Source organism: Bombina bombina, chromosome 4 (assembly GCF_027579735.1).
Source record: "Bombina bombina isolate aBomBom1 chromosome 4, aBomBom1.pri, whole genome shotgun sequence".
Taxonomy (NCBI): domain Eukaryota; kingdom Metazoa; phylum Chordata; class Amphibia; order Anura; family Bombinatoridae; genus Bombina; species Bombina bombina.
In genome coordinates, this window is record NC_069502.1 from 1,153,049,983 (window position 1) to 1,153,073,593 (window position 23,611).

At 39.1% G+C, this 23,611-nt stretch overlaps 1 protein-coding gene across 2 annotated transcripts in view; it reads left to right on the forward strand.

Annotated features, from left to right (window-relative positions):
* Positions 1 to 23,611, forward strand: part of LOC128658096 (calpain-2 catalytic subunit) — a 237,715-nt gene that overhangs the window by 136,109 nt on the left and 77,995 nt on the right. Inside the window, exons 10-12 of one of the 2 annotated variants that reach the window (XM_053712589.1) lie at positions 16,431 to 16,600; positions 17,656 to 17,667; positions 22,196 to 22,407. In XM_053712589.1, coding sequence (XP_053568564.1) covers positions 16,431 to 16,600; positions 17,656 to 17,667; positions 22,196 to 22,407 — 394 coding nt within the window. The remainder of the gene's footprint in view (positions 1 to 16,430; positions 16,601 to 17,655; positions 17,668 to 22,195; positions 22,408 to 23,611) is intronic. The other variant, XM_053712590.1, reaches the window with a different exon arrangement.

Here is a 23,611-nt window from a genome sequence, read left to right on the forward strand (position 1 = left end):
CTGATAAATTCATTTCTTTCATATTGGCAAGAGTCCATGAGCTAGTGGCATATGGGATATACAATCCTACCAGGAGGGGCAAAGTTTTCCAAACCTCAAAATTCCTATAAATACACCCCTCACTACACCTACAATTCAGTTTATCGAATAGCCAAGTAGTGGGGGGATAAAGAAAGGAGTAAAAAGCATCAACAAAGGAATTTGGAAAGAAATGAATTTATCAGGTAAGTTCTTACATAAATTATGTTTTCTTTTATGTAATTGGCAAGAGTCCATGAGCTAGTGACGTATGGGATAGCAATACCCAAGATGTGGAACTCCACGCAAGAGTCACTAGAGAGGGAGGGATAAAATTAAAACAGCCATTTTTCGCTGAAGAAAATTAATCCACAACCCAAAATATAAGTTTATTCTCATAAATGAAAGGAAAAAACTTAAAACATAAGCAGAAGAATCAAACTGAAACAGCTGCCTGAAGACCTTTTCTACCAAAAACTGCTTCCGAAGAAGCAGATACATCAAAACGGTAGAATTTAGTAAATGTATGCAAAGAAGACCAAGTTGCTGCTTTGCAAATCTGATCAACTGAAGCTTCATTCCTAAAAGCCCACGAAGTGGAGACTAATCTAGTAGAATGAGCTGTAATTCTCTGAGGCTGGGCTTGACCCGACTCCAAATTAGCTTGAGGAATCAAAAACTTTAACCACGATGCCAAGGAAATGGCAGAAGCCTTCTGACCTTTCCTAGGACCAGAAAAGATAACGGACTAGAAGTCTTCCTGAAATCTTTAGTAGCTTCAACATAATATTTCAGAGCTCTCACCACATCCAAAGAATGTAAAGATCTCTCCAAAGAATTCTTAGGATTAGGACACAAGGAAGGGACAACAATTTCTCTATTAATGTTGTTAGAATTCACAACCTTAGGTTAGAATTTAAATGAAGTCCGCAAAACTGCCTTATCCTGATGAAAAATCAGAAAAGGAGATTCACAAGAGAGAGCAGATAATTCAGAAACTCTTCTAGCAGAAGAGATGGCCAAAAGAAACAACACTTTCCAAGAAAGTAGTTTAATGTCCAAAGAATGCATAGGCTCAAATAGAGGAGCCTGTAAAGCCTTCAAAACCAAATTAAGACTCCAAGGAGGAGAGATTGAATTAATGACAGGCTTGATACGAACCAAAGCCTGAATAAAATGGTGAATATCAGGAAGCTTAGCAATCTTTCTGTGAAATAAAACAGAAAGAGCAGAGATTTGTCCCTTCAAGGAACTTGCAGACAAATCCTTATCCAAACCATCCTGAAGAAACTGTAAAATTCTAGGAATTCTAAAAGAATGCCAAGAGAATTTATGAGAGGAACACCATGAAATGTAAGTCTTCCAAACTCGATAATAAGTCTTTCTAGAAACAGATTTATGAGCCTGCAATATAGTATCAATCACAGAATCAGAGAAACCTCTATGACTAAGCACTAAAGGTTCAATTTCCATACCTTCAAATTTAATGATTTGAGATCCTGATGGAAAAACGGACCTTGAGACAGAAGGTCTGGCCTTAATGGAAGTGGCCAAGGTTGGCAACTGGACATCCGAACAAGATCCGCATACCAAAACCTGTGAGGCCATGCTGGAGCCACCAGCAGCACAAACGATTGCTCCATGATGATTTTGGAGATCACTCTTAGAAGAAGAACTAAAGGCGGGAAAATATAAGCAGGTTCATAACACCAAGGAAGTGTCAATGCATCCACTGCTTCCGCCTGAGGATACCTGGACAGGTACCTGGGAAGTTTTTGTTTAGATGAGAAGCCATCAGATCAATTTCTGGAAGACCCCACATCTGAACAACCTGAGAAAACACATCTGGATGGAGGGACCACTCCCCCGGACGTAAAGTCTGATGGCTGAGATAATCCGCTTCCCAATTGTCTATACCTGGGATATGAACTTCAGAAATTAGACAGGAGCTGGATTCCGCCCAAGCAAGTATCCGGGATACTTTCATAGCTTGGGGACTGTGAGTACCACCCTGATGATTGACATTTGCCACAGTTGTGATATTGTCTGTCTGAAAACAAATAAACAGTTCTCTCTTCAACAGAGGCCAAATCTGAAGACCCCTGAAAATCTCACTGAGTTCCAAAATATTGATTGGTAATCTCGCCTCTTGAGTTTCCAAACCCCTTGTGCTGTCAGAGATCCCCAAACAGCTCCCCAACCTGAAAGACTCGCATCTGTTGTGATCACAGTCCAGGTTGGACGAACAAAAGAGGCCCCTAGAACTATACTATGGTGATCTAACCACCAAGTCAGAGATAGTCGAACATTGGGATTTAAGGATATTAATTGTGATATCCTTGTATAATCCCTGCACCATTGGATCAGCATACAAAGCTGGAGAGGTCTCATATGAAAACGAGCAAAGGGGATCGCGTCCGATGCTGCAGTCATGAGACCTAAAACTTCCATGCACATAGCTACTGAAGGGAATGACTGAGACTGAAGTTTCCGACAGCCTGCAACCAATTTTAAACGTCTCTTGTCTGTTAGAGACAGAGTCATGGACACTGAATCTATCTGGAAACCTAAAAAGGTGACCCTTGTTGGAGGAATCAAAGAACCTTTTGGTAAATTGATCCTCCAACCATGTTTTCGAAGAAACAACACTAGTTGATTCATGTGAGATTAAATAAGGAAACACCGCAATACCCCGCTTTCTGATTACAGAGAGTAGGGCACCGAGAACCTTTGAAAAGATTCTTGGAGCTGTCGCTAGGCCAAAAGGAAGAGCGACAAATTGGTAATGCTTGTCTAGAAAATAGAATCTCAGAAACTTATAATGATCTGGATGAATCGGAATATGAAGCTATGCATTCTGTAAGTCTATTGTGGACATCTAATGCCCTTGCTGAATAAAAGGGCAGAATAGTCCTTATAGTCACCATTTTGAAAGTTGGTACTCTTACATAACGATTCAAAATTTTCAGATCCAAAACTGGTCTGAATGAATTTTCTTTCTTTGGGACAATGAATAGATTTGAATAAAACCCCAGACCCTGTTCCTGAAACAGAACTGGCATGATTACCCCTGAAAACTCCAGGTCTGAAACACACTTCAGGAAAGCCTGAGCCTTTACTAGATTTGCTGGAATGCGTGAGTGAAAATATCTTCTCACAGGAGGTCTTACTCTGAATTCTATGTGGTACCCCTGTGAGACAATACTCAGAATCCATTGATTTTGGACAGAATTTGTCCAAACATCCTTGAAAAATCTTAATCTGCCCCCTACCAGCTGAGCTGGAATGAGGGCTGCACCTTCATGCGGACTTGGGGGCTGGCTTTGGTTTCTTAAATGGCTTGGATTTATTCCAATTTGAAGAAGGTTTCCAATTGGAAACAGATTCCTTGGGGGAAGGATTAGGTTTCTGTTCCTTATTTTATCGAAAGGAACGAAAACGGTTAGAAGCTTTAGATTTACCCTTATGTCTTTTATCCTGAGGCAAAAAACTCCCTTCCCCCAGTGACAGTTAAAATAATTGAATCTAACTGAGAACCAAATAACTTATTACCTTGGAAAGAAAGAGATAGCAATCTGGACTTAGAAGTCATGTCAGCATTCCAAGATTTAAGGCACAAAGCTCTTCTAGCTAAAATAGCTAAAGACATAGATTTAACATCAATTTTGATGATATCAAAAATGGCATCACAAATAAAATGATTAGCATGTTGAAACAAGTGAACAATGCTAGACAAATCAGAATCCAATTCTTGTTGTGCTAAATTTTCCAACCAAAAAGTTGATGCAGCTGCAACATCAGCCAAAGAAATTGCAGGCCTGAGAAGATTACCCAAATATAAATAGGCTTTCCTTAGATAAGATTCAAGTTTCCTATCTAAAGGATCTTTAATAGAAGTACTATCTTCCAAAGGAATAGTAGTACATTTAGCAAGAGTAGAGATAGCCCCATCAACTTTGGGGATCTTTTCCCAAAACTCCAATGTAACTGCTGGCAAAGGATACCAATTTTTAAACCTTGAAGGAATAAAAGAAGTACCAGGCCTATTCCATTTCTTAGAAATCATATCAGAAATAGCATCAGGAACTGGAAAAACCTCTGGAGTAACCACAGGAGGTTTATAAATAGAATTTAAACATTTACTAAATTTAATATCAAGAGGACTAGTTTCCTCAATATCCAATGTAATCAACACTTCTTTTAACAAAGAACGAATATACTCCATTTGAAATAAATAAGTAGATTTGTCAGTGTCAATATCTGAGGAAGGATCTTCTGAATCAGATTGATCCTCATCAGAGGAGGATAATTCAGTATGTTGTCGGTCATTTGAAATTTCATCAACCTTATGAGAAGTTTTAAAAGACCTTTTACGTTTATTAGAAGGCGGGGTGGCAGACAAAGCCTTCTGAATAGAATCAGCAATAAATGCTTTTAAATTCACAGGTATATCTTGTACATTAGATGTTGAAGGAACAGCAACAGGTAATGTACTATTACTGATGGACACACTATCTGCATGTAAAAGTTTATCATGACAACTATTACAAACCACAGCTGGAGATGTAATCTCCACAAGTTTACAACAAATGCACTTAGCTTTGGTAGAACTGTTATCAGGCAGCAGGGTTCCAACAGTGATTTCTGAGACAGGATCAGATTGAGACATCTTGCAAAAATGTAAGAGAAAAAAACAACATATTAAGCAAAACTATCAATTTCCTTATATGGCAGTTTCAGGAATGGGAAAAAAATGCAAACAGCATAGTCCTCTGATAGAGAAAAAAGGCAAGAGGCATATAGGAATGGGGTTTTAAATAATGAAAATATTTGGTGCCAAGTATGACGCACAACACAAACAGAAAAAGTTTTTTGGCGCTAGCAACATCCGTAAATGACACAAAAGACGCAACCTTGTGAAAGGATTCGGCATCAACTAAGATGCCGGAAGTGACAAATTTGCGTCATTGAACGTAACTTCGCACCAAAAAATCTCACTGCAAAAATGACGCAATATACTTTTGCATTTTGCGCCCTCGCGAGCCTTATTCTGCCTGCGAATTTAAAATGACAGTCAATTGAAAAAAAGACTATACCCCAGGTAAGAAATAAATTTTCATAAAAAATGCATTTCCCAGATATGAAACTGACAGTCTGCAAAAGGAAATATACTGAAAACCTGAATCATGGCAAATATAAGTACAATACATATATTTAGAACTTTATATAAATACATAAAGTGCCAAATCATAGCTGAGAGTGTCTTAAGTAATGAAAAACATACTTACCAAAAGACACACATCCACATTTAGCAGATAGCCAAACCAGTACTGAAACGGTTATCAGTAGAGGTAATAGAATATGAGAGTATATCGTCGATCTGAAAAGGGAGGTAGGAGATGAATCTCTACGACTGATAACAGAGAACCTATGAAATAGTTCCCCGTGAGGAAAACCATTGCATTCAATAGGGGATACTCCCTTCACATCCCTCTGACATTCACTGTAGTCTGAGAGGAATTGGGCTTCAAAATGCTGAGAAGTGCATATCAACGTAGAAATCTTAACACAAACTTACTTCACCACCTCCATAGGAGGCAAAGTTTGTAAAACTGAATTGTGGGTGTGGTGAGGGGTGTTTTTATAGGCATTTTGAGGTTTGGGAAACTTTGCCCCTCCTGGTAGGATTGTATATCCCATATGTCACTAGCTCATGGATTCTTGCCAATTACATGAAAGAAAAAATTGTTAAACTCTGTGTAGCAAGTATATTGCTATTTCTCTTGTTAAGTGTATCCAGTCCACGGATCATCCATTACTTGTGGGATATTCTCCTTCCCAACAGGAAGTTGCAAGAGGATCACCCACAGCAGAGCTGCTATATAGCTCCTCCCCTCACTGCCATATCCAGTCATTCTCTTGCAACTCTCAACAAAGATGGACGTAGTAAGAGGAGAGTGGTGTATTATAGTTAGTTTTTTAACTTCAATCAAAAGTTTGTTATTTTTAAATGGTACCGGAGTGTACTGTTTCATCTCAGGCAGCATTAGAAGAAGAATCTGCCTGTGATTTCTATGATCTTAGCAGAAGTAACTAAGATCCATTGCTGTTCTCACATATTCTGAGGAGTGAGGTAACTTCAGAGAGGGAATGGCGTGCAGGTTTTCCTGCAATAAGGTATGTGCAGTTAATATTTTTCTAGGGATGGAATTTGCTAGAAAATGCTGCTGATACCGGATTAATGTAAGTAAAGCCTTAAATGCAGTGATAGCGACTGGTATCATGCTTATTAATAGAGATACATACTCTTATAAAAGTGTAATATAAAACGTTTGCTGGCATGTTTAATCGTTTTTATATATGTTTGGTGACAAAACTTATTGGGGCCTAGTTTTTTTCCACTGCTGGTTTGATTTTTGCCTAGAAACAGTTCCTGAGGCTTTCCACTGTTGCAATATGAGTGGGAAGGGCCTATTTTAGTGCTTTTTTGTGCAGATAAAAATACAGACAGAGACATTCAGCTTCTTCCTGCATGATCCAGGACATCTCTGAAGGGCTCAAAAGGCTTCAAAGTCGTGTTTGAGGAGGGTAACAATCACAGTAGACTGTGGCAGTTGTTGTGACGTTTTTGTCATTTATTATTCTGTTTTTGTTATTAAGGGGTTAATCATCCATTTGCAAGTGGGTGCAATGCTCTGCTGACTTGTTACATACACTGTAAAAATGTTGTTAGTGTAACTGCCTTTTTTCACTGTTATTTCAAATTTTGTCAAAATTTGTTTCTCTTAAAGGCACAGTAACGTTTTTTATATTGCTTGTTAACTTGCTTTAAAGTGTTTTCCAAGCTTGCTAGTCTCATTGCTAGTCTCATTGCTAGTCTGTACAAACATGTCTGAAACAGAGGATACTTGTTCATTATGTTTAAAAGCCATGGTGGAGCCCCATAGGAGAATGTGTACTAAATGTATTGATTTCACCTTAAACAGTAAACAGTAAAGATCAGTCTTTATCTATAAAAGAATTGTCACCAGAGGGGGAAGTTATGCCAACTAACTCTCCCCACGTGTCGGACCCTTCGCCTCCCGCTCAAGGGACGCACGCTAATATGGCGCCAAGTACATCAGGGACGCCCATAGCGATTACTTTGCAGGACATGGCTGCAATCATGAATAATACCCTGTCAGAGGTATTATCCAGATTGCCTGAATTGAGAGGCAAGCGCGATAGCTCTGGGGTTAGATGAGATACAGAGCGCGTAGATGCTGTAAGAGCCATGTCTGATACTGCGTCACAATATGCAGAACCTGAGGACGGAGAGCTTCAGTCTGTGGGTGACGTCTCTGAATCGGGGAGACCTGATTCAGAGATTTCTAATTTTAAATTTAAGCTTGAGAACCTCCGTGTATTGCTTGGGGAGGTATTAGCTGCTCTGAATGACTGTGACACAATTGCAGTGCCAGAGAAATTGTGTAGGCTGGATAAATACTATGCAGTGCCGGTGAGTACTGATGTTTTTCCAATACCTAAAAGGCTTACAGAAATTATTAGTAAGGAGTGGGATAGGCCCGGTGTACCCTTTTCCCCACCTCCTATATTTAGAGAAATGTTTCCAATAGATGCCACTACACTGGACTTATGGTAGACTGTCCCTAAGGTGGAGGGAGCAGTTTCTACTTTAGCAAAGCGTACCACTATCCCGGTTGAGGACAGTTGTGCTTTTTCAGATCCAATGGATAAAAAATTAGAGGGTTACCTTAAGAAAATGTTTATTCAACAATGTTTTATTTTACAGCCCCTTGCATGCATTGCGCCTGTCACTGCTGCGGCGGCATTCTGGTTTGAGGCCCTGGAAGAGGCCATCCATACAGCTCCATTGACTGAAATTGTTGACAAGCTTAGAACTCTTAAGCTAGCTAACTCATTTGTTTCTGATGCCATTGTTCATTTGACTAAACTAACGGCTAAGAATTCCGGATTCGCCATCCGGGCGCGTAGGGCGCTATGGCTCAAATCCTGGTCAGCTGATGTGACTTCAAAGTCTAAATTACTCAACATTCCTTTCAACATTCCGACAACGGATCTAGTAGGGGGCAGACTCTCTCTCTTCGCCCAGGCATGGGCAAGAGATGTTCAGGATCCCTGGGCGTTGGAGATCATATCTCAGGGATATCTTCTGGACTTCAAAGCTTCTCCTCCACAAGGGAGATTTCACCTTTCAAGATTATCTGCAAACCAGATAAAGAAAGAGGCATTCCTAAACTGCGTACAAGATCTCCTTGTAATGGGAGTGATCCATCCAGTTCCGCGGACGGAACAAGGACAGGGGTTTTATTCAAATCTGTTTGTGGTTCCCAAAAAAGAGGGAACCTTCAGACCAATTTTGGATTTAAAGATCCTAAACAAATTCCTCAGAGTTCCGTCATTCAAGATGGAAACTATTCGAACCATTTTACCCATGATCCAAGAGGGTCAGTACATGACCACAGTGGACTTAAAGGATGCCTACCTTCACATTCCGATTCACAAGAATCATCATCAGTTCCTGAGGTTTGCCTTTCTAGACAGGCATTACCAATTTGTAGCTCTTCCATTCGGGTTGGCTACAGCCCCAAGAATTTTTACAAAGGTTCTGGGCTCACTTCTGGCGGTCCTAAGACCGCGAGGCATAGCGGTGGCTCCTTACCTGGACGATATCCTGATACAGGCGTCAAGCTTTCAAATTGCCAAATCTCATACAGAGATAGTTCTGGCATTCCTGAGGTCGCATGGGTGGAAAGTGAACGAAGAAAAGAGTTCTCTATCTCCTCTCACGAGGGTTTCCTTCCTAGGGACTCTAATAGATTCTGTAGAAATGAAAATTTACCTGACGGAGTCCAGGTTATCAAAACTTCTAAATGCTTGCCGTGTTCTTCACTCCATTCCGCGCCCCACGGTGGCTCAGTGCATGGAAGTAATCGGCTTAATGGTAGCTGCGATGGACATAGTGCCATTCGCGCGCCTGCATCTCAGACCGCTGCAATTATGCATGCTCAGTCAGTGGAATGGGGATTACACAGATTTGTCCCCTCTACTAAATCTGGATCAAGAAACCAGAGATTCTCTTCTCTGGTGGTTATCTCGGGCCCATCTGTCCAAGGGTATGACCTTTCGCAGACCAGATTGGACAATTGTAACAACAGATGCCAGCCTTCTAGGTTGGGGTGCAGTCTGGAACTCCCTGAAGGCTCAGGGTTCATGGACTCAGGAGGAGAAACTCCTCCCAATAAATATTCTGGAGTTAAGAGCAATATTCAATGCTCTTCTGGCTTGGCCTCAGCTAGCAACACTGAGGTTCATCAGATTTCAGTCGGACAACATCACGACTGTGGCTTACATCAACCATCAAGGGGGAACCAGGAGTTCCCTAGCGATGTCAGAAGTCTCCAAGATAATTCGCTGGCCAGAGACTCACTCTTGCCACCTGACAGCGATCCATATCCCAGGTGTAGAGAACTGGGAGGCGGATTTTCTAAGTCGTCAGACTTTTCATCCGAGGGAATGGGAACTCCATCCGGAGGTGTTTGCTCAATTGGTTCTCCGTTGGGGCAAACAAGAATTGGATCTCATGGCGTCTCGCCAGAACGCCAAGCTTCCTTGTTACGGATCCAGGTCCAGGGACCCAGAAGCGGCACTGATAGATGCTCTAGCAGCGCCTTGGTTCTTCAACCTGGCTTATGTGTTTCCACCGTTTCCTCTGCTCCCTCGTCTGATTGCCAAAATGAAACAGGAAAGAGCATCGGTGATATTGATAGCGCCTGCGTGGCCACGCAGGACCTGGTATGCAGACCTAGTGGACATGTCATCCTTTCCACCATGGACTCTGCCTCTGAGACAAGACCTTCTAATACAAGGTCCTTTATATCATCCAAATCTACTTTCTCTGAGACTGACTGCATGGAGATTGAACGCTTGATCCTATCAAAGCGTGACTTCTCAGAGTCAGTAATTGATAACTTAATACAGGCACGAAAGCCTGTCACCAGGAAAATTTACCACAAGATATGGCGTAAATATCTTCATTGGTGTGAATCCAAGAATTACTCATGGAGTAGGGTTAGGATTCCTAGGATATTGTCCTTCCTCCAAGAGGGTTTGGACAAAGGATTATCAGCTAGTTCTTTAAAGGGACAGATTTCTGCTCTGTCTATTCTTTTACACAAGCGTCTGGCAGAAGTTCCAGACGTTCAGGCATTTTGTCAGGCTTTAGTTAGAATTAAGCCTGTGTTTAAACCTTTTGCTCCTCCATGGAGCTTAAACTTGGTTCTTAAAGTTCTTCAAGGGGTTCCATTTGAACCCCTTCATTCTATTGATATCAAACTTCTTTCATGGAAAGTTCTTTTTCTGATGGCTATTTCCTCGGCTCGAAGAGTCTCAGAGTTATCTGCCTTACATTGTGATTCTCCTTATCTGATCTTTCATTCAGATAAAGTTGTTCTGCGTACAAAACCTGGGTTTTTACCTAAGGTGGTTTCTAACAAGAATATCAATCAAGAGATTGTTGTTCCATCATTATGTCCTAATCCTTCTTCAAAGAAGGAATGTCTTTTGCATAATCTAGACGTAGTCCGTGCCTTGAAGTTTTACTTACAGGCTACTAAAGATTTTCGCCAAACATCTAACCTGTTTGTTGTTTACTCTGGACAGAGGAGAGGTCAGAAGGCCTCAGCAACCTCTCTTTCTTTTTGGCTTTGGAGTATAATCCGTTTAGCCTATGAGACTGCTGGACAGCAGCCTCCTGAAAGGATTACAGCTCATTCTACTAGAGCTGTGGCTTCCCTTCATACTTTTTCCAAATTTTACAAATTTGATACTTTTGCTTCTTCGGAGGCTGTTTTGGGGAGAAAGGTTCTACAGGCAGTGGTTCCTTCCGTTTAAGTTCCTGCCTTGTCCCTCCCATCATCCGTGTACTTTAGCTTTGGTATTGGTATCCCACAAGTAATGGATGATCCGTGGACTGGATACACTTAACAAGAGAAAACATAATTTATGCTTACCTGATAAATTTATTTCTCTTGTAGTGTATCCAGTCCACGGCCCGCCCTGTCCTTTTCAGGCAGGTCTAAATTTTAATTAAACTACAGTCACCACTGCACCCTATGGTTTCTCCTTTCTCGGCTTGTTTCGGTCGAATGACTGGATATGGCAGTGAGGGGAGGAGCTATATAGCAGCTCTGCTGTGGGTGATCCTCTTGCAACTTCCTGTTGGGAAGGAGAATATCCCACAAGTAATGGATGATCCGTGGACTGGATACACTACAAGATAAATACATTTATCAGGTAAACATAAATTATGTTTTTTTTGTGTGTGATTCCGACAGAGCAGCATTCATTTTCAAACAACTTTCCAATATCTTTATATCTTCAGACTTGCTTAATCTTCTTGGTATACTTTGTTGAAGAAGTAGCAGTGCATTATGGGAGCTAGGTGAAAATATGAACCAATGATAAAGGCATATATGTGTAGCCACCAATCAGTAGATAGCTCCAGTAGTGCATTGCTGTTCTTGAGCCTTTCTAGGTATGCTATTCAACAAAGGATATCAAGGGTACAAAGCAATTAGATAATAGAAGTAAATAGAGAATGCAGTTTTTTTTTTTTTAAAAAACTCTGGCCTAGATTTAGAGTTCGGCGGTAGCCGTCAAAACCAGCGTTAGAGGCTCCTAACGCTGGTTTTGGGCGCCCGCTGGTATTTGGAGTCAGTGATTAAAGGGTCTAACGCTCACTTTTCAGCCGCGACTTTTCCATACCGCAGATCCCCCTACGCCACTTGCGTAGCCTATCTTTTCAATGGGATCTTTCTAACGCCGGTATTTAGAGTCGTTTCTGCAGTGAGCGTTAGAACTCTAACGACAAGATTCCAGCCGCCTGAAAATAGCAGGAATTAAGAGCTTTCTGGCTAACGCCGGTTTATAAAGCTCTTAACTACTGTACCCTAAAGTACACTAACACCCATAAACTACCTATGTACCCCTAAACCGAGGTCCCCCCACACCGCCGCCACTCGATTAAAATTTTTAACCCCTAATCTGCCGACCGCCACCTACGTTATATTTATGTACCCCTAATCTGCTGCCCCTAACCCCGCCGACCCCTGTATTATATTTATTCACCCCTAACCTGCCCCCCACAACGTCGCCGCCAGCTACTTACAATAATTAACCCCTAATCTTCCGACCGCAAATCGCCGCCACCTACGTTATCCCTATGTACCCCTAATCTGCTGCCCCTAACACCGCCGACCCCTATATTATATTTATTAACCCCTAATCTGCCCCCCTCAACGTCGCCGACACCTGCCTACACTTATTAACCCCTAATCTGCCGAGCGGACCTGAGCGCTACTATAATAAAGTTATTAACCCCTAATCCGCCTCACTAACCCTATCATAAATAGTATTAACCCCTAATCTGCCCTCCCTAACATCGCCGACACCTACCTTCAATTATTAACCCCTAAACTTCCGATCGGAGCTCACCGCTATTCTAATAAATGTATTAACCCCTAAAGCTAAGTCTAACCCTAACACTAACACCCCCCTAAGTTAAATATAATTTTTATCTAACGAAATAAATTAACTCTTATTAAATAACTTATTCCTATTTAAAGCTAAATACTTACCTGTAAAATAAATCCTAATATAGCTACAATATAAATTATAATTATATTATAGCTATTTTAGGATTAATATTTATTTTACAGGCAACTTTGTAATTATTTTAACCAGGTACAATAGCTATTAAATAGTTAAGAACTATTTAATAGTTACCTAGTTAAAATAATAACAAATTTACCTGTAAAATAAATCCTAACCTAAGTTATAATTAAACCTAACACTACCCTATCAATAAATTAATTAAATAAACTACCTACAATTACCTACAATTAACCTAACACTACACTATCAATAAATTAATTAAACACAATTGCTACAAATAAATACAATTAAATAAACTAGCTAAAGTACAAAAAATAAAAAAGAACTAAGTTACAGAAAATAAAAAAATATTTACAAACATAAGAAAAATATTACAACAATTTTAAACTAATTACACCTACTCTAAGCCCCCTAATAAAATAACAAAGCCCCCCAAAATAAAAAATTCCCTACCCTATTCTAAATTAAAAAGGTTACAAGCTCTTTTACCTTACCAGCCCTGAACAGGGCCCTTTGCGGGGCATGCCCCAAGAATTTCAGCTCTTTTGCCTGTAAAAGAATAAATACAATACCCCCCCCCCCCAACATTACAACCCACCACCCACATACCCCTAATCTAACCCAAACCCCCCTTAAATAAACCTAACACTAAGCCCCTGAAGATCTTCCTACCTTGTCTTCACCATCCAGGTATCACCGATCCGTCCTGGCTCCAAGATCTTCATCCAACCCAAGCGGGGGTTGGCGATCCATAATCCGGTGCTCCAAAGTCTTCCTCCTATCCGGCAAGAAGAGGACATCCGGACCGGCAAACATCTTCTCCAAGCGGCATCTTCGATCTTCTTCCATCCGGTGCGGAGCGGGTCCATCTTGAAGCAGGCGACGCGGATCCATCCTCTTCTTCCGATGTCTCCCGACTAATGACGGTTCCTTTAAGGGACGTCATCCAAGATGGCGTCCCTCGAATTCCGATTGGCTGATAGGATTCTATCAGCCAATCGGAATTAAGGTAGGAATTTTCTGATTGGCTGATGGAATCAGCCAATCAGAATCAAGTTCAATCCGATTGGCTGATCCAATCAGCCAATCAGATTGAGCTCGCATTCTATTGGCTGTTCCGATCAGCCAATAGAATGCGAGCTCAATCTGATTGGCTGATGGGATCGGCCAATCGGATTGAACTTGATTCTGATTGGCTGATTCCATCAGCCAATCAGAAAATTCCTACCTTAATTCCGATTGGCTGATAGAATCCTATCAGCCAATCGGAATTCGAGGGACGCCATCTTGGATGACGTCCCTTAAAGGAACCGTCATTAGTCGGGAGACATCGGAAGAAGAGGATGGATCCGCGTCGCCTGCTTCAAGATGGACCCGCTCCGCACCGGATGGAAGAAGATCGAAGATGCCGCTTGGAGAAGATGTTTGCCGGTCCGGATGTCCTCTTCTTGCCGGATAGGAGGAAGACTTTGGAGCACCGGATTATGGATCGCCAACCCCCGCTTGGGTTGGATGAAGATCTTGGAGCCAGGACGGATCGGTGATACCTGGATGGTGAAGACAAGGTAGGAAGATCTTCAGGGGTTTAGTGTTAGGTTTATTTAAGGGGGGTTTGGGTTAGATTAGGGGTATGTGGGTGGTGGGTTGTAATGTTGGGGGGGGGGGGGTATTGTATTTATTCTTTTACAGGCAAAAGAGCTGAAATTCTTGGGGCATGCCCCGCAAAGGGCCCTGTTCAGGGCTGGTAAGGTAAAAGAGCTTGTAACTTTTTTAATTTAGAATAGGGTAGGGAATTTTTTATTTTGGGGGGCTTTGTTATTTTATTAGGGGGCTTAGAGTAGGTGTAATTAGTTTAAAATTGTTGTAATATTTTTCTTATGTTTGTAAATATTTTTTTATTTTCTGTAACTTAGTTCTTTTTTATTTTTTGTACTTTAGCTAGTTTATTTAATTGTATTTATTTGTAGCAATTGTGTTTAATTAATTTATTGATAGTGTAGTGTTAGGTTAATTGTAGGTAATTGTAGGTAGTTTATTTAATTATTTTATTGATAGGGTAGTGTTAGGTTTAATTATAACTTAGGTTAGGATTTATTTTACAGGTAAATTTGTTATTATTTTAACTAGGTAACTATTAAATAGTTCTTAACTATTTAATAGCTATTGTACCTGGTTAAAATAATTACAAAGTTGCCTGTAAAATAAATATTAATCCTAAAATAGCTATAATATAATTATAATTTATATTGTAGCTATATTAGGATTTATTTTACAGGTAAGTATTTAGCTTTAAATAGGAATAAGTTATTTAATAAGAGTTAATTTATTTCGTTAGATAAAAATTATATTTAACTTAGGGGGGTGTTAGTGTTAGGGTTAGACTTAGCTTTAGGGGTTAATCCATTTATTAGAATAGCGGTGAGCTCCGATCGGAAGTTTAGGGGTTAATAATTGAAGGTAGGTGTCGGCGATGTTAGGGAGGGCAGATTAGGGGTTAATACTATTTATGATAGGGTTAGTGAGGCGGATTAGGGGTTAATAACTTTATTATAGTAGCGCTCAGGTCCGCTCGGCAGATTAGGGGTTAATAAGTGTAGGTAGGTGTCGGCGACGTTGTGGGGGGCAGATTAGGGGTTAATAAATATAACATAGGGGTCGGCGATGTTAGGGCAGCAGATTAGGGGTACATAGGGATAACGTAGGTGGCAGCGTTTTACGGAGCGGCAGATTAGGGGTTAAAAGTGTAATGCAGGGGTCAGCGATAGCGTGGGCGGCAGATTAGGGGTTAATAAGTGTAAGGTTAGGGGTGTTTAGACTCGGGGTACATGTTAGAGTGTTAGGTGCAGACGTAGGAAGTGTTTCCCCATAGGAAACAATGGGGCTGCGTTAGGAGCTGAACGCTGCTTTTTTGCAGGTGTTAGGTTTTTTTTCAGCTCAAACAGCCCCATTGTTTCCTATGGGAGAATCGTGCACGAGCACGTTTTTGATGCCGGCCGCGTCCGTAAGCAGCTCTGGTATCGAGAGTTGCATTTGCGGTAAAAATGCTCTACGCTCCTTTTTTGGAGCCTAACGCAGCATTTGTTTGAACTCTCGATACCAGAGTTAAATTTATGGTGCGGCCAGAAAAAAACCCGCGGAGCGTTAACAGCCCTTTTACCGCCGAACTCTAAATCTAGGCCTTAGTGAATTATGAAAGACATTTTCCAAAAAGCAGCAAACATTTTCATTCTTACAGTTGCATCCGGGATAAAGGAAATGAAATGTATTTGCTGAGTTACATGTCCCTTTAAATAAGCACACAATAGATCAGTGTTTCTGTTGAACACCGGCACACATCTTCTTGTGAATTGTACTGGAGCAAAGTCACCAGTGTACAGAAGTGTCAATGATGACAATAAGAAACAGGAATTGTTTTGCATTATTTGCCCACTTGCTAAATAAAATTGACACCTAATTAAAGCAATGCTAATAAAGTCGGTACACTATTCAAATGTTGTTATATTGAAAGTTTGCATCAGTTCAAGGAGAATTTTGCTAACACTGTACAGGGAAAACATGCAAGGTCAAGAGCCAAGTCAGACAGAAGTCAGATAGTTTACAGTGTCACTTTCCCTCAAACAAATGGTCTAAACGTGTCTGCAATATTCTTCCTTTGTTTGGAGTCACTGAATTCTATACAGACGAATCTGATCTGACAATAATTTATCCACCCCCAGACACCTTCTGGATGAATCCTCAGTACATGGTTAAACTGGAAGAAGAAGATGATGATCCAGATGATAATGAAGTAGGCTGCACCTTCCTTGTGGGTTTGATTCAGAAGAACCGTAGAAAGCAGAGGAAGATGGGAGAGGACATGCACACCATAGGATTTGCCATCTATGAGGCAGGTGTAGAATACACGCAGTGTTGTGAAGAGAGTGCTCAATTAGAATACTAAAGGGACACAAACACAATATTTTGTTCTTATTTCAGTTTTGAACAACTTATCTGTTATCAAATTTGCTTAATTCTCTTGGTATTATTTGTTGAAGTAACAGCAGTGCATTACTGGCAGCTAGCCAATGACAAAAGGTATATTTGTGCAGCCACCAATCAGCAGCTAGCTCCCAGTAGGGTATTGCTGCTCCTGAGGCCACCTAGGTATGTTTTTCAACAAACAATACCAATATATCAAAGCAAATTAGATAATCGAAATAAATTAGAAAGTTGTTTTAAATTACATGCTCAGAATATCATGAAAGTTTAATTTTGTCTTTGCTTTTCTTTTAAAGGGAATGGAAGTCAAAATTAAACTTGATTTAGAATGAGCATACAATTAAACAACTATCTATTATCAACGTTCATGATTCAGATAGGACATGCATTTTTAAACAACTTTCCAATTGACTTTTATCATCAAATTTCCTTTGTTCTCTTGGTATTCTTTGCTGAAAGCTAAACCTAGCTAGGCACACACTGATATCTAAACCGTTGAAGGCTGCCTCTTCTGTGCATTTTGGCAGTTTTTCACAGTTAAACAGTGCTAGTTCATGTGTGTCATATATATAACATTGTGCTCACTCCCATGGAGTTATTTATTTTAAGTCCACACTGGTTGGCCAAAATGCAAGTCAATCAAAAGCACTGAGATAAGGGGGCAGTCTGCAGAGGCTTAGATACACGGTAATCACAGAGATAAAAAGTGTATTAATATAACCGTGTTAGTTATTGCAAAACTAGGGAATGGGTAATAAAGGGATTATCTTATCTATCTTTTTAAACAATAAAAAGATTGGTGACGACTGTCCCTTTAAGTTTGAATTCCATCTCCTTTTATAATAGCACCACAGGGCATTGGATGATAAATAAAATGAACACATCTCTGTCTAGTCAGATGCTGTGTAGAATATAAAATACATATATTACTATTTATTAATAATATTATATTTTTCTCTTTAGGTCCCAAAGCAGGTATGTTGATTTATTAATTGGATGTAATTTGCACTTTGAGGAGGTAAGTGATTTAGCTAACGTAGTAATATTACTATATACCATGACTATATCATGACAAGCTGTAATGAACAAATCTGCACATATTTTAAGTGTAAACCAACTAAACTTTTCTGACAGATTTCTGAAAATTTGGATAACTGTACCACTCTCAGACAGATTTATTAGACATCAGAAACTGTTATTCCTATTTTCTATTTTTTTTTTTTTTTAAATAAAATATTGAATCATAACCCTTACCAGGCCTGGGTTTTTGTGTTAAAGCTATATCTGGTGATGTCACAGAAGGACATTTATGATATTATACAAATTGTTTCCTCCCTCTTAATGGAAGATTATTTTTACTTAACATATTCTTGTAACCTTATTCTTAATACTTACCTCGGCATCTGGATCTGTTATTCTGCAATTATAGAAGCTAAAGCACGAGTGCATGGGCTCAAAAGCTGTTAAAAAAAACTAATAATAATTCAGCTACCCATACAATTTTATAAAAGTTTCCAATTAGCACCCATTATCAAATTCACTTTGTTCTCTTGATATCCTTTGTTGAATAGCAGGTAGGCAGGCTCAGGAACATGCATGTTTTTGGAGCTATATATGGCAATTTTGCAAGAAGAGTTTTAACAATGCTGTTCATTTGTAAGAGCACTATATGGTCTCAGTATGCCGCATAGTTCTCCAGAAACAGGCATGATAACTATTAAGGTATGCTCTTTAACAAAAAACACAATGAGATTGAAGCAAATTTGATAATAAAAGCAAAATGGAAACATTTATAAAATTGTATGCTCTGTCTGAATCATTAATAAACCATATGGGTTTCCTGTCCCATTAAGTGGTAAGATGATTTAATTTGTACTATTGTATTAAAACTGCAGAACTTCTAGACAAAGCTTGGGTGAGCATATGGAGATACAATCAAGCTGCCTTGGACAATTGGCTGTCGTTGATTTATCTCTGGCCTGAGTTAGAAAGTTATAACTGAATGGAACTGTTGTAAACCAGGCGGCTCTTGCAGAGGTTGTTTTGATATAAAATCCCAGATGAGTACAAAATTAGCTATAAAAGGTGATTTTGCCATTGTGGCATATATAGGCAAATTCTGAGTGACAGTTTTTCTAAACTGGTCCAGAGAAGGTCCTATTTGATTTTTTTTTTTTCCTTGATTATTATTAACTGTTAAGTTACTTGATGAAACCATCACGTAACTAACTTTTTAATACCAGTTAGTAACCAGGCAAGCAATCCTTAAAGTAACATTTATGTAATCTTTTTTTTTTAAACCTGCATACAACAAAAATGTTTTATAAACATTTTAAAACTGCTATTTTTTTATTATAAGTTGCAGGATATTGCTATTTTAGTGCAGCTAAAAAAACAAACATATTCATTGTATCTATCTGATCCTCTTGGCAGTAGCCAATCAGGTGCCACTGCACAGGTCACATACTTAAAGTGACATTAAACACTAAGGGCCATATTACAAGTGGTGCTCAAGCGTTAACTGTGTTAGAAGTAAGCTTTTTGCTCGTGTCTGGTTGTGCTCGTTTTACAAGTTGAAAGTAAACTGTTTTCGCTTGTGCACTAACCCTACGAGTGTAAAAAGCCGAAATTACAATATATACAGATATATGCAGAAATATCTATTTAAAAATACATAGAACATATTCCGCTATGTGCAGCACATTGGAATGTGAAACAATTACAGTAAATACACAGTATAACACTTTATTAAAATGAATATTGCTTAAATATGTTTTTACATGTTTTCATCTACTTAACTGCAAAGGGCTCCAATGCATTTTTATAAATCTCTATATATGAATACACATGTATTTATGTGCTTAAATGTATGTTTGTAAATATTTATATACACATATTAATACAAATGTATACACATATATACACACACACACACATAGATCTTTAGATGTATATGTACATATCTCAATGTTAAACCCTTTGCAGCCTTTTTTTCTAACACCTGAGACTTCTTATATTTGAGCCCTTATAACTTTTTTGTGCAATCATTTTTTGAATAATTTTTTATTAGATGGTGTTATTATGAGTGTGTATTATGTAATATATTTTGATGTGTTTTATGACTGTTTTTTTTTTTCAAAACGGTTAAAGGGACACTGAAATTTTTTCTTTCATGATTCATATAGAGCATGCAATTTTAATCAACTTTCTAATTTACTCCTATTTTCAATTTTTCTTCGTTCTCTTGCTATCTTTATTTTAAAAAGAAAGCACCTAAGCTAAGGAGCCTGACAATTGTTGGTTCATAACCTTGGATAGCACTTGTTTATTGGTGCTGTCCAATCAGCAAGGACAACCCAGGTTGTTCACCAAAAATGGACCGGCATCTAAACTTACATTCTTGCTTTTCAAATAAAGATACCAAGAGAATGAAGACAATTTGATAGTAGGAGTAAATTAGAAAGTTGCTTAAAATTACATGCTCTATCTGAATCACGAAAGAAAAAAATTGGGTTCAGTGTCCCTTTAACCAGAGCTCTAATCCAACTAGTGTTAACTTTAATTGCGCTCACGCATTTTTTTTTTTTACTTGTAATATGATGAAAAACCTGCAATAAACCCCTTTTCGTTTGCGTGTGACTGTTAGCGCTCCACTCGTAATCTAGCCCTAAATAAATGCTAGATAGAATGAGGCATTCAAATAAAAGATTAGTCTTTTATTAGCTGTTTAAATAGGGACAAAATAAAGAGTAAACTTGTAGTGTCTATAAAACAATGGGAGCTGCCATGTTGTAACTTAGGTTACCTTCTCTGCTGTGGCCAATTAGGGACAGTTACAAAAGCTTACAATTTCAGAATGGAATTACAGGGGAACAGGGGACAAAATAAATAATGAAAGTATATTGCAGAGTTTTTTATTATTATATATATATATATACACAATTGAATATTTTATATTACCATCTCAAAGTGTTTAATGTCCCTTTAAATGCACTACAGCCTCTCTTTGGGGAGTAAACCTATGGGAAAAGAAAGCAAAATAAATTATACTTGTTCATTGTAACATTTTTGACTGTGCATAATGAAATTTACGGAGGATTTCATTGTGAGTTTAGTATCCCTTTAATTTAGAAATAGAAAAACAGCAGCACATAAAGAGGAGTCTGAGGGCCAAATATAAAAATAATAATAAACCACTTTTATTTCAACATAGGTTAAAAACTGGTACAAGGCTAGCAAACTCCCTAATTCCCTTTAATTTGGAATATCACCACCTGTTACATTATACTTAGTCATTTATATGCATCTTGGTTGGCTGTGGAGTAATTCTGTATTTTCTTGCTCCTAGTGCAGAGTGCTGGGGCTTGCGCCTAGGTGTGAAGCAACTCAGTGTCCTATAGTAGATGACACTGACAAAAGCCCATTAAAGGGAAAGTCAACACCAAAATGTGTATTGTTTATAAAGATAGACATTGCCTTTACTACCCATTCCCCAGCTTTGCACAACCAACATTGTTATATTAATAAACTTTATAACATTTAAACCTCTAACTTTCTGCCTGTTTCTAAGCCATTACAGACAGCCTCTTATCACATGCTTTTTATTAGCTTTTCACAACAAGACACTGCTAGTTCATGTGGGTCATATAGATAACATTGTGCTCATGCCCGTGGGTTGTGGCAGACACTGCACTAATTGGCTAAAATGCAAGTAAATAGATAATAAATAGTCATGTGATCAGGGGGCTGTCAGAAGATGCTTAGATACAAGGTAATCACAGAGGTAAAAAGTATATTAATATAACCGTGTTGGTTATGCTAAACAATAACATTTATGGAGTTAACTGTCCCTTAAAGGAAGATGAAACCCACATTTTTCTTTCATGATTTAGAAAGAACATGCAGTTTTTAACAACTTTCTAATTTTACTTCTGTTATCTAATTTTCTTCATTCTCTTGGTATGCTTTGGTATCTAGATAGGCTTAGTAGCTGCTGATTGGTGGCTGCACATAGATGCCTCATAATTGGCTCATCCATGTGCTTCTACATTTCTTCTACAAAGGATATCTAAAGAATGAAGCAAATTAAATAATAGAAGTAAATTGGAATGTTGTTTAAAATTGTATTCTCTACCTGAATTATGAAAGAAACATTTTGGGTTTAGTGTCCCTTTAAAGTTTTAACCTTCACAAATCCTCTGATCCCTGGTTTTATAATAACAAAGTGGCAGCAACACGCTGAAATGTCTACCCACTGGATTTTGTTGTGAGCCAAATGCATTTTATCCCTTTAAGGCACCACAGTTAATTCTTCTCAGTGAGACCACAATACTGTGTTGTATAGGAATAGGTGGGTTATAGAAGCTGTTTATTGTTTGTTTCTCAGGTACAAGTAAGAAAGATCAGTGTGAGGTTTTGTTCAATCATTTTACCTTATTTCTCTAGTTCAAACACATATCTTGAAAACAAAGTAGCATAATTTCTACATCTCTTGTATCTCTAGTTCTCTGGGCAGACGAACGTTCACTTGAGCAGAGATTTCTTCCTGAGGAACAAAGCCCGCGACAAATCTGACACTTTCATTAACCTACGCGAGGTTCTCAACCGGTTTACGCTGCCACCAGGCGAGTACATCATTGTGCCATCCACATTTGAACCCAACAAAATCGGAGATTTTTGCTTACGCGTTTTCTCAGAGAAGAATACAGAGTCACAGTGAGTAGTGAGACCTATAGCTGTGTGTGATGGGTTCATAACATGCTAAATGCCTGACAATTTCTTTATGTTTCCAACAGGCCTCTTAAAAACCACTGCGCGTGTTTACAAAGCTCTTTCAATATTCCAGAATGAAAAAACATAATTTATGCTTACCTGATAAATTCCTTTCTCCTGTAGTGTGGTCAGTCCACGGGTCATCATTACTTGTGGGATATTTGCTCCTCCCCAACAGGAAGTGCAAGAGGATCACCCAAGCAAAGCTGCTATATAGCTCCTCCCCTCTACGTCACACCCAGTCATTCGACCGAGAACCAACGAGAAAGGAGAAGCTAAAGGGTGCAGTGGTGACTGGAGTATAATTTAAAAATTTTGACCTGCCATAAAAAACAGGGCGGGCCGTGGACTGACCACACTACAGGAGAAAGGAATTTATCAGGTAAGCATAAATTATGTTTTCTCCTGTTAAGTGTGGTCAGTCCACGGGTCATCATTACTTGTGGGATACCAATACCAAAGCTAAAGTACACGGATGACGGGAGGGACAGACAGGATCTTTATACGGAAGGAACCACTGCCTGAAGAACCTTTCTCCCAAAAACAGCCTCCGAAGAAGCAAAAGTGTCAAATTTGTAAAATTTGGAAAAAGTATGAAGCGAAGACCAAGTTGCAGCCTTGCAAATCTGTTCAACAGAGGCCTCATTCTTAAAGGCCCAAGTGGAAGCCACAGCTCTAGTGGAATGAGCTGTAATTCTTTCAGGAGGCTGCTGTCCAGCAGTCTCATAAGCTAAACGTATTATGCTACGAAGCCAAAAAGAGAGAGAGGTAGCAGAAGCTTTTTGACCTCTCCTCTGACCAGAATAAACGACAAACAGGGAAGACGTTTGTTGAAAATCTTTAGTTGCCTGTAAATAAAATTTCAGGGCACGAACTACATCCAGATTGTGTAGAAGTCGTTCCTTCTTTGAAGAAGGATTTGGACACAAGGATGGAACAACAATCTCTTGATTGATATTCCTGTTAGTGACTACCTTAGGTAAGAACCCAGGTTTAGTACGCAGAACTACCTTGTCTGAGTGAAAAATCAGATAAGGAGAATCACAATGTAAGGCTGATAACTCAGAGACTCTTCGAGCCGAGGAAATAGCCATTAAAAACAGAACTTTCCAAGATAACAATTTTATATCAATGGAATGAAGGGGTT